General features: G+C 38.0%; 1 protein-coding gene across 2 annotated transcripts in view; it reads left to right on the top strand.

Annotated features, from left to right (window-relative positions):
* Window positions 1-12,944, top strand: part of LOC131236807 (uncharacterized) — a 49,474-nt gene that overhangs the window by 23,992 nt on the left and 12,538 nt on the right. For both annotated transcript variants that reach the window (XM_058234262.1, XM_058234261.1), the window contains exons 2-6: window positions 2,483-2,766; window positions 2,860-3,054; window positions 8,671-9,017; window positions 9,795-10,086; window positions 12,072-12,230. In XM_058234262.1, the coding sequence (XP_058090245.1) occupies window positions 2,483-2,766; window positions 2,860-3,054; window positions 8,671-9,017; window positions 9,795-10,086; window positions 12,072-12,230 (1,277 nt within the window). The remainder of the gene's footprint in view (window positions 1-2,482; window positions 2,767-2,859; window positions 3,055-8,670; window positions 9,018-9,794; window positions 10,087-12,071; window positions 12,231-12,944) is intronic.

Raw genomic sequence — 12,944 nt, forward strand, 5'->3', positions numbered from 1 at the left:
ATGCCCAACTCTAGCTTTGATGCGATGACCAAGGTGATGGGAGGTTGGGTAGAATCTCCAACTAATGGGAAGTTGTAATCCTAGGGGATTCTCCTAGATTGGTGTTTTAGAGGGTTTAGACAATGATTTAACTATTGGTTCAAGTTAAATATCTAGAACAAGGTTGAGATCAATGTTTTAAATATCGTCATCGCGTAAAGTATTGCACCCTTGGGATACGGATAAAAATCGGTTATTGCATGGGATATATCGGTTGTATCGTGTAATGTATCATTGTTGTTGGGAAACATGGGAACATTGGGAAATTGATCGAATTTTTCAATGAAACTTCATGGATTGTGGAAAAAGACATCAATACACACTTAGAAATTAAAACATTACAAAAAAAAAGTATACATAATAGGGGTTTCCTTTGTATGGGGTCCTAATATATGTGCTTTCCAACTGAACTGATGCAAATATATTCAAAGTCTATTCATATAATTTATAAATGTAAGAAGACATATATGGAAACACAAGCAATACATTCAAAAGCAAAGGAAGAATCACTAGATCAAGTTACATACGTGTTTAATTTTGTGTTTGGATATAAAGGTTGCAACTGATTTGTGAGAAATTGAGAAATTTTGGTTTTTCTCAATTTTCCGCAACTTGACCCATCTCCCCAAAATCTTGAAATTGAAGTTCTAAATCCATGATTTTTCATGGAAAACATGACGAATCATAGATTTGTAGCCATTTGACACTTGTTTAACATGATTTACAACAAAAATACGAAAATTGAAAATGCTCACTGGATCGAATAAGTGGGATATATCGGCACTACCTGTGCCTTTCGTATCGCACTGGTGGGATATATCGGTTGATATCATCGATATTTAAAAAACTGGTTGAGATCAAGTTCATCTTCAACTTTGAGGATGGAATCCTCTTTCAAGTGATAAATCATAAGGAAGATAACTTAGATCTCATGGACTAAGAGGCTTGGGATGAGGGATATGATCATGGAATTACCTAAGCTTCTATTGCACAAAAAATCCATCAAAATGCCCAAGGCTCGTATGCCCTATATATAAGAACCAAGTTCTAACGGTAAAAAAACGGGTAGAAAACGGCCGATTCGATCAATCGAGCGATGCCTTCAATCGATCGAACTCCCATTCGATAGGATCAAAGGTTGGTTAGATGGCATCGAGAAATTCTAGAAAATAAGTGATTTGTTGCTGGACATTTCTAGGCACCTTTGATCGATCGAGACCAATCGAAGATCGCTCGATGGGATCAAACTTTACACAAAAACTGCTATTTTGGGCATATGATTTCATAGCAGCTTTGAATCTCTTATATCCTTATCATGTTCCAATTAGGCTCCTAAGGCTAAGAGATGATAAACAAGGTTTACCTATTAAGTCAAGATCATCTAGAGGTTCAAGGGGTTATTTTGGATCAAGGTTAGGGTCACCATGGCACCTCATTTACCCGTTCTTTGCTTCTTGATGCTCTTGTCCTCTTGTGTCTTTGGTCTTCAGCTTCCAAAGGCTCAACCAACTACATGACATGACACATGGACTCGCGTGATTGACAATCAAGATGCACAAATCAATGCACTAACATAAACCACTAGCAGAAAAATTCCCGTGATTGTTCTGGATTCTGTCAAAGCGGAATTCCATGGTTATTGGTTTTGCCAAGCATATCGGGGGCAGATTGCTATGGAGGATTGCAACTAAAAGCAACCTGAAAAGGGAAGAAATTGATGACTTTCGACTTTTGTTGGGTTTTGATTTGGCAGTCTTGGTGCCTACTTGAAAAGATGGAAGTGGAATGCTTTTGGGAGGTTTTCGGTGAGGTCTATTTTTCATAAGATAAAATTGGTTTTGGCTTATCGTATTTAGGTTAAAATATCTTGTTTAATCTTGCGAGGTGGGAGGCTTTTGTTTCCACTGTATTTTGCTCTAGCTTAGTTCCGCTGTGGTTAGCTGCTTGCCTTGTAATTGAGTTCTTGCACCTGCTTTCTGTTTTTAGTAAATCTCTTTGTTGCTTCCCCCCCCAAAAAAAAACTTCAAAAAAGGTTTAATTCTACTTGATAGTGCATCCAAACACACCCTTAGTTTTACTGTTTCTTAACTTTCTTTCCTTAATTTTACTGTTTCTTTCTTTCTAGTTGATAATGCATCCAAACACACCCTTAGGTTTAATTCTATTTGATAGTGCATACGAAAAAAGGCATCTTTTGCCATGATTTGGTAGATTTGATGTTGGAACTAAGGTCTTGTTCATTGTAAGATATTATTGGGGTTAATCAGTTAAATGGAAGTTGTTTTATTAATTTGTTTCTATACCTTGTGAAGGCATGTTTGTTTACAGGATCGCATTTCAAAACTTTATTTCTATGGACACCCTTTTCATGATTACATTTTTTCTCTTAACATGGTATTTATAGTCTCTTAGATACTTGCTAATTACAAGAAATTGCTTTTAGGGACCAAAACATTTGAGAATGAGCTTTATGTGGAGCTAAGAGGAAGAATCAAGGAAGATGATATTTCTGCGCCTGTCCGCAAAGGGTCGTATTACTACTATGAAAGGACTTTGGAGGGGAAGGAGTATGTTCAACACTGTAGGCGCCTTATCCCCAATGGCAGTGCTCCCCTTTCTGTTTATGACGTTATGCCAATGGGACCTGGTGCACCCCAAGAGCATGTTATCTTGGACGAGAATATTAAGGCTCAAGAGCATGGGTATTATAGTATTGGGGCTTTCGAAGTATTCATCTTTCCATGCTTCCTATCTTTCCTTCAATCATGCTTCCCCCCCCCCCCCCCCCCCTGATTTCTTCCTGCTATTATGTTCTTTCAGGTGAGTCCAAATAATAAGCTGGTCGCATACGCAGAAGACATTAAAGGAGATGAGATTTATACTGTTAATGTCATTGATGCTGAGACTCGAACTCCTGTTGGGACGCCTCTAAAGAGTGTAACGTCATACCTCGAGTGGGCCGGTGATGAGACTCTAGTTTACATTACAATGGATGAGACACTTCGGCCAGACAAGGTTGGTCACTTTGGCCTACTGCATGGCATTTTGTTGTCTGCCTATGTAGTTAAATGTTTTTTGTGTACACTTGTTTCGTGCATTTATGGCATGCTGCTTTAGATAAGAATGATTCAGATGTCCAGTTACAATTTCCTAAATAGTTTCAGTTCCGTCGTACTTGTTATGGATGGTCTCTACATGTTGATGTGTTTTATGTCAATCTGGAAAAAATGGAAGGATGTGTAGCTTTAAGGATCTATATTGCCCTATGGATTGCTCTGCCTTGTCAAGTTACAAACTTTGTTTTTTTTTTTAAATTTTTTTTTTTTTAAAATAATAAATAACTTGAGCTGTCTTTTCATCCCTTGAATAAGAGTCAATTGGAAATGATTACCCAAAATCAAGGTTACCAAAACGGTTATGTTTCGGGCATAACGATCAGTAAGTAATGGTAATGGCTGTGACTATTACGCAATACGGGTATGAAATGGTGGGGGTTGGAATATCCGAAGTGTAACGGCCGTTACGGTTCCTGTAACAGTCACCCAGGGCCATTACAAATAGTGACCCTTGAAGAAAAATGAATATACACACCACACACACACACACACACACACACACACACACACACATACATATATACATACACACACGCGCGCGCACACACCCCCCGCCACCCCCCCCCCCCCCCCTTCCCTCTCCCTCTCCTCTTTAAACGAGGGCTAAGACGTGGCCATTTTACACTTTCACAGCCACATATTAAGAGTATTTTTATAAATACTCTGGTAGTGTATGACGCTTGGTGCACTTGCATTGTTTCCCTAACTGTGGGGCCCACATTGATGTATTTGTTGTATATCAATGCTGTCCATCAATTTTTCCAGCTCATTTAAGCAGATCCAAATCTTGATTGGACGACACAATAGGGATTGAATTTCCACCATTAAAAACTTCTAGGGGGCCACAAAGTTTTGGATTGAGCTGCCATTTGTGTTTTCCCTTTCATCCAGGTCTGTGTGATCTTATCAATAGGTTCGATGGCAAATAGATATTATGTTTGACCCTAGGAGGTTCTTAATGGTAGGTGTTCAATGACCACTTTTTCTTGTGGTGTGGTCCACTTGAGATTTGCATGTGCTTCATTTTGGGGACCATGCCCTTAAATGAGATGGCAAAACAGATGGATGACATGGATATACAACACATACATCAAGGTGGGGCCCATGGTCAAGGCCTCACCCACTAAGCTGTTACCCCTACCTCACCTAATCCATGCCCTAAAAAGTTGTACATGTGGCATATATTAACTCAAAATTAACCAATTAAATTATGGGACCCGTTGTTGCTAAGTCACAATCCCAAAATCAAATTACTTGAACAATTTTAACCGTTGATTTGTGAACACTTGTTTTTTGAAATATATCCATCGAGTACTTTTCATTTTTCATTGTCCGATAAATGTCCTTTAATCTGGGGCCAATTACATTAGTGGGATTAGTGCCGATAGATCACATGAATTTGAGATTGATTTGGGGCATTAAGTGGTCCCCCAAATCAGCCCTAAATTGACAACACTATTCATCCAAATTTAATTTCAAAATTTTCTTAAAATTTATTGGGGGAAATGATGTCAAATGGTTAGGCATATGCACTAGTGGAATGGGTGCCACAACTTGCATGAATTTATGGCCCATTTGGGGGCATTTCAGTGGCCCCCCCAAATCGGCGACACTATTCATCCGATTTTAATTTATTTTTTCTGATAATTACTTGGGAGGAGTGATGTCAAATGCTTAAGGATATGCATCAATGGGATGAATGCCATATATTACATGAATTTTGGGACTATTTGGGGCCATTTGAATGACCCTCTAAATTGGTGACATTATTCATTTGATTTTTTATTTTTAAATTTCAATATGATATATTTTGGTATTACATTCCTTCTAATATATTTATCATTTATATTAAATAGTTAAAAAATTAAATATAGGATTTTTGCAGTCAATTTCAGATTGTAAGGTTCATAATTTCATCAGACAGCTCGATACAACACTCTAACCAAAGAGTGGACCGCTACGCCACCTTCCAAAAAAAAAATGAATGCATATTTGGAATATTTAGATTATTTGGGATTTTCTGAATATTTTCTAGATTTTTTGGGCAGAAAAAATAAAAATAAAGGGCTGATACACGGCATTCTATAATGGTAACAGTGGCCATAACGGCCACCACCGTTATCTTTATGATACGGGTTGTAACAGTTGTTACGGCTCCCATAACGGCTGTTACGATTTCTTTTTTAATTGAAAGGAAAAACTAAAAAAAATTGTATTTTCCATGTAACGTTGAAACAAAATCCGAAAAACCTATATTTGCACCGTAATAGACCATTACATGGTTGTCACGGCCTTTACAGGGAGCGTAACAAGCTGTTAACGACGGTTATAGGTCATTTTTTTTCAATAACGACGGTTACGACCATTATGACCCCGTAATGTTCAACAGTTGCCACTATTACCTTTATGTAACGGCCTTTACGGCACACCGTGGACTGATATGGGGGCCGTAATGGCCTTTACGCTCCCGTATCCAGTGTTCGTAGTATTGATACTATCGGCCGATATATCGGCCGATATTATCGTTATCGTTGGCCAGTGAAACGAAACCCATCGAAACCCCTCAGAAATTTTAAAAAAATTTAGACTTCTATGTATCGTGCGATATATCGCACCATATTGCACAATATTTTGCGATATCACCAAAAAAATCGAAAAAAAATAGGGAAAATCATTCAATCCAGAGGATTTTGGTACCTATGGAAGAACATTGTGTGATCGGAAGCAGAATTTGTTGGGCCACTTGATTGATCTATAGCAGTGCGTCGTAAGCTCCACGAAATCTCGATTTCCCTTGATTTTCTTCGAATAGATGCTCCATTTACATTGTATAGGAGATTTCGACAAGAAATTTGTGAAAGCCCTAGAGATTTGGGTTTAATCGCGAGATTTCCCTTGATTTTTGGATTTTTTTCGAGAGATTTTCCGAAACCCTCTCTGTTTGCAGGTTTTCGAAAATTGGCTTTTAAATCATTGTACCAACGCGGGTGCGTCGCGCTAGCTGAAGACGGATGATCGTATCACGGGCTCTGTGGGGTCCATCTTGATGTATATGTTTTATCCAATCCGTCCATTCATTATGGAAGATCATTTTAGGGCATGAGTCCAAAAAATAGGAATTTTTAAGGCTAAAATGGACCACACCACAAGAAGCAATGGAGATGAACGCTGACCATTGCTAACTTTTTGATAGGGATAGAAGTTTTGGATCAAGCTGATATTCAATTTTTACCTTCATTCTGGTCCATGTGACCTTATGAACAGCTTGGATGGCCAAATAACCATTACGATGGGCCCTACCACGTTTTGAACAGGTTGGATGGCAAATAACTTAATTACCACTGTTTAATGTGGTGTGGTCTACTGGAGCTTTCAATCTGCCTCTTTTTTCAGATCATGCACTAAAATGATCTATCAAAATGGATGGACGGCATGGATAAAACATACTTAATATGGCGGGCCCCATACAGTTCTTGATAGGTCCATCCATCTCTTACGGGCAAAGGGAGCGGATCAACTGTTAATGGATAAGAGCTTAGTGGGCGTTAACCTTACTATGTGGGCCCCACCTTGATGATTTTTATCCATATCCATGACGTCCATCTGTTTTATTAGCTCATTTAAGGACGTTTTCACAAAATTTATACAGATTCAAGTCTCTAGTGGACCACACCACTGGAAAAAGTGGTAAATAACTATTAAAAGCTTTTTGTAGGCCACAAGTTTTGGATGAAGCTAATATTTGTATTTTTCCTTCATTTTTGCTTGAACTTATCAACGAGTTGGATGGAAAATAAACATTACGGATCTGCTTGAAGTGGGCCTTGGGAAGTTTTTAATGGTGAATATTCAATCATCACTGTTTCTTATGGTGCGGTCCACCTAAGATTTGGACATGCTTAATTTTTAGCCACTTGTCCTAAAATATTATGGAAAAATGAATGGATAGAGTGGATATACTAAATGTCATCAAGGTGGGCCCTATGGTAAGGGTAACACCCAAAGAATTGTTACCCAGATAACACCTAATCCGCGTCTGATCGCAACTTGGGTGAGTCCCCAAAACCAGCAATGTGTGTGGGACCGCTGACCATAGGGCCCACCTCGATGTATGAATTATATATCCACGCTGTTCATATGTTTTTTTAGCTTATTTTATGCCATGGTACCAGAAATGAATAAGATTAAAAGTTTAAGGTGGACCACAGTACAGGAAACAGTGATTAATGACCACTCCGTCCATCCATGTGTATTATATGTCTACTCCATCCATCCATTTTACCATATAATTTTATGGTTTTAGGTGAGACCTCGGCCTCACCCAAGACCATAAAACCCGATCGTGGAGCCCAACTTGACGTGTGTATTTTGTATCCACTCCATCCATCCATTTTTTCTGATCATTTTACAACATGATCCTAATAATTAAGAAAATCCAATTATCAGGTGGACTATACTCAAGAAAACAGTGGTAGTTGAATACGGTACTATTAAAAACTTCATAGGGTGCACCTTAATTTTCCCTATATTTTATTAGGCATCCAATTTGCTGATAACTTCACATAAGTTTGAATGAAGAGAAAAAACAATTATCAGATTGATCCAAAACTTTTGTGGTCCACTAATGGTCAATCACCATTGTTTCATATGGTATGGTCTACCCTGTTATTGGATCTGCTTCATTTTTTTGGATAATGTCCTAAAATGATATGAAAAACGGATGGACGGGGTGGAAACTGAATATAGTTGTCTTAGTTCAATGGGACAGCGCATAGCTTAGACCCTACACAAAGGAAACCTATTATGTGCACTTTTTTTTTTGAGATTTTATTATTTAAAAGTGTGTATTAAGGTCTTATTTAATAATCCCCGAAGTTTCATTGAAAAATTCAACCATTTCCCAATGTATCCCCATGTTTCCCAAAAAGTGCGATAAATTACGCGATACAAATGATATATCCCGTGCGATAACTGATACGTATCTGTATCCCAAGGGTGCGATACATTGCGCGATACCGATATTTAGAACACTGCCCGTATCTACCGTAACGGCCCCGTATCAGTAATGGTGGTGACCAATACGGCCACCGTTACCAATACAAATACCTTGCCCAAAATCTGAAAGAATATCCGTAATCTTATCAAACATCCCCAATGCCTTGAGGAAAAAAAAAAAAACCTTATGAACAAGTCCTCCCACTGATTGATGTTTTGCTGGCCTCCACAGCCAGCAGGCAGCAGCCTTGTAGACTCAAAATCCAGACGTCAGAGACAATGAGTTGGAGCCCTAGCATCTATTTGGGTGAATTCCTATCTTGTCAAATAGACCTTGTTCTCTCCATTGGAACTCCGCAAGATATCCCAAGCGGCCACATTTTCTTAATTTCTCTTGTTTAATTTATGCTTGAAAAACCCTCTATGAAGGGATGCTGAGACATCAAATTCATTTACATTCTGCCTAATGGCTTATGCAAGTTGGCATGTTACATTCTTAAGCTTTAATTATTTTTTGTAGGTGTGGTTGCACAAGTTGGGATCTGATCAATCAAGTGATCATTGCCTCTATCATGAGAAAGATGACATGTTCTCTCTTGATCTTCAAGCGTCCGAAAGCAAGAAATATTTGTTTGTTGGATCTGAAAGTAAAAATACTCGGTTTGTTTTTTACTTAGACGTTTCTAAGCCAGAAGATGGGCTTATGATGTTGACTCCTCGTGTCCATGGTATTGACACATCAGTTAGTCACCGCGGAAACCATTTCTTTATAAAGAAAAGAAGCGATGAGTTCTTTAACTCAGAATTACTTGCTTGTCCACTGGACAACCTATCTGCCACAACAGTTCTGCTTCCTCACAGGGAAAGGTAGTATTGCTATTTCATCTATTGCTATCGGGTAATTTCTCCCAATTTCACGTACTCAGAAGATTTTCCTTTTTTCTTTCCGATAGTTTAGATTTATACATAAAAGGAAATAGTTGTCAAGTTGAGCATTGTAGTCCCTAGGGGTGGTACTAATCTGATATGAAAGTGGGGCTATGTGGCATTTTTATTAGTCAAGTACCTGTGCGTTGGCATCCAATGAAGTATCTGAACCTCAACCAGCGTCTCTAACAAATTCAGGTCCTTGAGACAACTTGATGATCCTCCACAGAATCTCTTCTCTTGTTATCCCATTGAATAGCCCCTCGACAATTCACAATGTTGTCATAAACTCATTGTTTTCTCTAATTCCCAACCTTGATGTCTTGGTTGCTTAGGGTTTAGGGTTCTAGTTGGAATGACCACAACAGAATCATGGTCCTCCCAAGTTCATAGTAGACCACCAGATCGTACCAGGCAAGGTTGCCATTAGACATAAGCTGAATGATGACATATTCATGACATGAGTTATTTTTTTTGATTTGGACGCGAAATATATGGTGGCCAAAGATGTGAAAGTTGCCCTTTTTGTACATCCCGTCAATGTGATAAGTTTTCTTCTCAAATGTCTTCTTTTGGTGGTTGTAGGTCTTTGTGAGCTTCGCTATTGAGAAATAATGTTCTAGTTGTGGTTAGACTTTTATTTTGTGGTACATAATTCTTTGCTGAGAGCACGTACTTCAACGATTGACAACTTATTAACATTGGGACTTTTTCCAGTGTGAAAATACAGGACATGCAACTTTTTAGTGATCATCTTGTTGTATACGAGCGTGAAGATGGTCTACCTAAAGTAACTATTTATAGCCTTCCACCCGTTGGGGAAGTGATTGAAAGCCTTCAGGGTGGTCGAGCTGTTGATTTTATCGATCCTATATACTCAGTGAACCCTGGAGAAGCAGAATTTTCATCAAGTGTTTTACGTTTTTCTTATAGCTCACTGAAGACTCCTCGTTCTGTATATGACTATGACATGAACACAGGCATTTCTGTTTTAAAGAAAATTGAGGCGGTAGGTCATCTCTTAGACTTGTTTATTTGTGCTTGAAAATTGCATCTGATACTTTTTTGCATGCAAATTGTGGTTGATAGTTATTTGATGTAGGCCTGTTTGTTTCGCCAATTACCCTGGTAATGTAAAGGAAATGTGCCATAATTACAATTTTACCACCGCCAAACCAAACAAGGGGAATCTTCAATTAAATGATTTTTTTTTTTTTTTGGTGATGATTTGACATTAATGTAAAAATTCCATCATTACAATTTTATTGCCAATAAACCAAACACAGGAATCCGCGGTCAAATGCAGATGTTGTCAAGAGACAAGTAGTTTGCAATCATTGCACATTTCCTTTACATTACCGTGGTAGTTGGTGAAACAAACAGGCCCTAAATAAAAATGCCATTGTTCTATTTCATTGTCTACTATTGTTATGGGTAGTTGTTTTCAAGTTTGTTCAATGATATCTATTAGTTCTCCTCGATATTGCAACATTGATCAAAGTTGAATGAACTCTATTTTTTCTTTGTTTTCTTTTGTATGGTGATTGCTTCCTCTTCAGAACGATCCACCCTTCTTACAGTGAAACTGTGTTTGATATTTATTCTTCCAACTTTAGAAATCGTTGATTTTCTTGGATCAATAGAGTTTTAGCATTTTGCATTTTTTTTTAAAGGGTTTACAAGTTCCAGTAGTTTTGAAGGTTACTTTTCAATTCGAAAATTTTGACTTTTTCTCTTTCATTTTTGTTATTACATTGATGTTTAATTGAGTTATTATGGGCTACCACCTGAACTCCAAATCTGGAGAATCAGGTTTTCATAAAAAAATAAATAAAGAATCTGTAGTTAGGTGCCTGAAATGTGTTCAACAAAGACAATGTCTTCAGTCTGAGTTGACTTTTGTGGCGACCAATCCAATGTGCAGATTCTTCCCAGTTAGAACTTTCAATCATTGCATAGTTTTTTACGTTATTCAAGATGCATGTTTTGAAAACATTAAGGTTATGATTAATCTCCAAGTTCGTAATGGCCCTTTGTTTCATGATCTGGACGTTGATGTTGCAATTCTTGTTTTAAGATTAATCCAGGATGCATATGCTGATCCTGTTTCCTTACCAATATTTTTGAAATTTTTATCAGAAAATAACAATGATGATGAATTTGATGAAGGAAAGCTGGATGGAGGTAGCGGTGATGAAACAGTTATGGAAGATCTGTACACAAAGATGGAGTGCCAAATCTCCTTGTACAACAGGTTCTGTTCTCTCCAAAATCTTCAGCAAAAGAAGAATGGAGTACGATGGCCTTCATTACAACTTGCATAGTGCAAGGGAGAATATTAGAGTCCACATATCCATCTCAATATCCTCATCTCTGCGACACTTCTTTTCTCATACTGCCCCCATATAGCATAGGTGGTCAAATAGTTGTCTTATAAAAATTTCCATGGAGTTTCGTGGGCATGCGGCTAATCACATAACTCTCCGAGGGCATATCTACTTCATACGGCCAATTCTATTGGAAATGTCCTCATCTATCTCCATATCCTCACACTTTTCACCAAGCAGTAGAATCACAACTTAGCTCTTCATCAATAGGCACTGATTGGAGAATTTCCATTTTTTCGTGTCTGTAATCTAGGATAACTAGAAAAAATAAAAATGAAAAACTTGTGTTGCATGAAGTCAATCTATGTAAATGTTGTTATGTTAACTGAAGTGGTTTCATGAATCTTGGGAGCAGATATAGAACCCTTGGATGTACAAGAATAAATCACACATCAGTGTCAACATCCATTTGCCACTTCCATTTGATCTTGCACTTCTATGTTGGAACAGCATAATTGTAATTGCTGAATGTGAAATCTAATATATCTGTGTTGTTATCTTAGTGGGCGACTTCCCCTTGTTTTGTTTAATTTTATCAACTCTCATTTCACAAATTTGTTTTAACATGTTTTGTTGGTTTATCTGAACTTTCCTTCATTTTACTCAGGTATTGGGTGGTTTTGATGCATCGAGATATGCGACGGAAAGGCAATGGGCTGTTGCTTCTGATGGCACTCAAGTACCTATTTCAATCGTTTATCGAAAGGATCTTGTGAAACTGGATGGATCTGACCCTTTACTACTTTATGGCTATGGTTCATATGAGGTAATTTCTGATTTTTAGCTTAGTAGGAACTAGTAAGTATTATGGCACAGCTGGTTAATGGGAATGATCCGCCCGACGTAGGCACCACCAAGCTAAGCTTAGTACAAGAATCACAACTAAAGTTGAAAATAAATTCAGAATTTTATCGAATTCGAAAGTATCTTGAGAACACTCATGTGAACCCTTAAATAGACTTCTTGGGTGTACAAGGAAGGTAAGTCTCCTTTTATTGGTATGAATTCTCCTTCATTTCTTAATGTCATTGACAACTAAGGATTGCTATAAAAATAGAAGACTAATCAAAGAAAGATGTTAAATAAATAAAAAGATCTAATGAGATTCTAAATGAGCCTGCTAGTTTTGCATGGCTAGCTGATTGGATTTTACTACCTAATTGGGAGGCTTGGGCCTCCTGCTGTACATGATTGTGCCTTATGGGCCAACTATGAGGCATGGGCCCAATGGATATGGGCTTGGCTCATAGGTCTTAGGCCCAGTTGATGAGACGGGTTGCATCAGTTCTCCCCATCTTGAAAGGGACTTGACTCTGGTGAGTTAATGGCCTGATATTTGCCCATAAAGACCAGGATTCGGACACTGGAAGTCTATAGCTGTAATCAATGTAACATCGGAGAGATGTTGCCCTTGTTAATGGACGAGAAACTTCTAGTAACCACTTGGCAAGTGGAAATGATCTAGTTGTCAAGAAAATTG

The sequence above is a fragment of the Magnolia sinica genome, chromosome 2 (assembly GCF_029962835.1).
Source record: "Magnolia sinica isolate HGM2019 chromosome 2, MsV1, whole genome shotgun sequence".
In the NCBI taxonomy this organism is placed as follows: domain Eukaryota; kingdom Viridiplantae; phylum Streptophyta; class Magnoliopsida; order Magnoliales; family Magnoliaceae; genus Magnolia; species Magnolia sinica.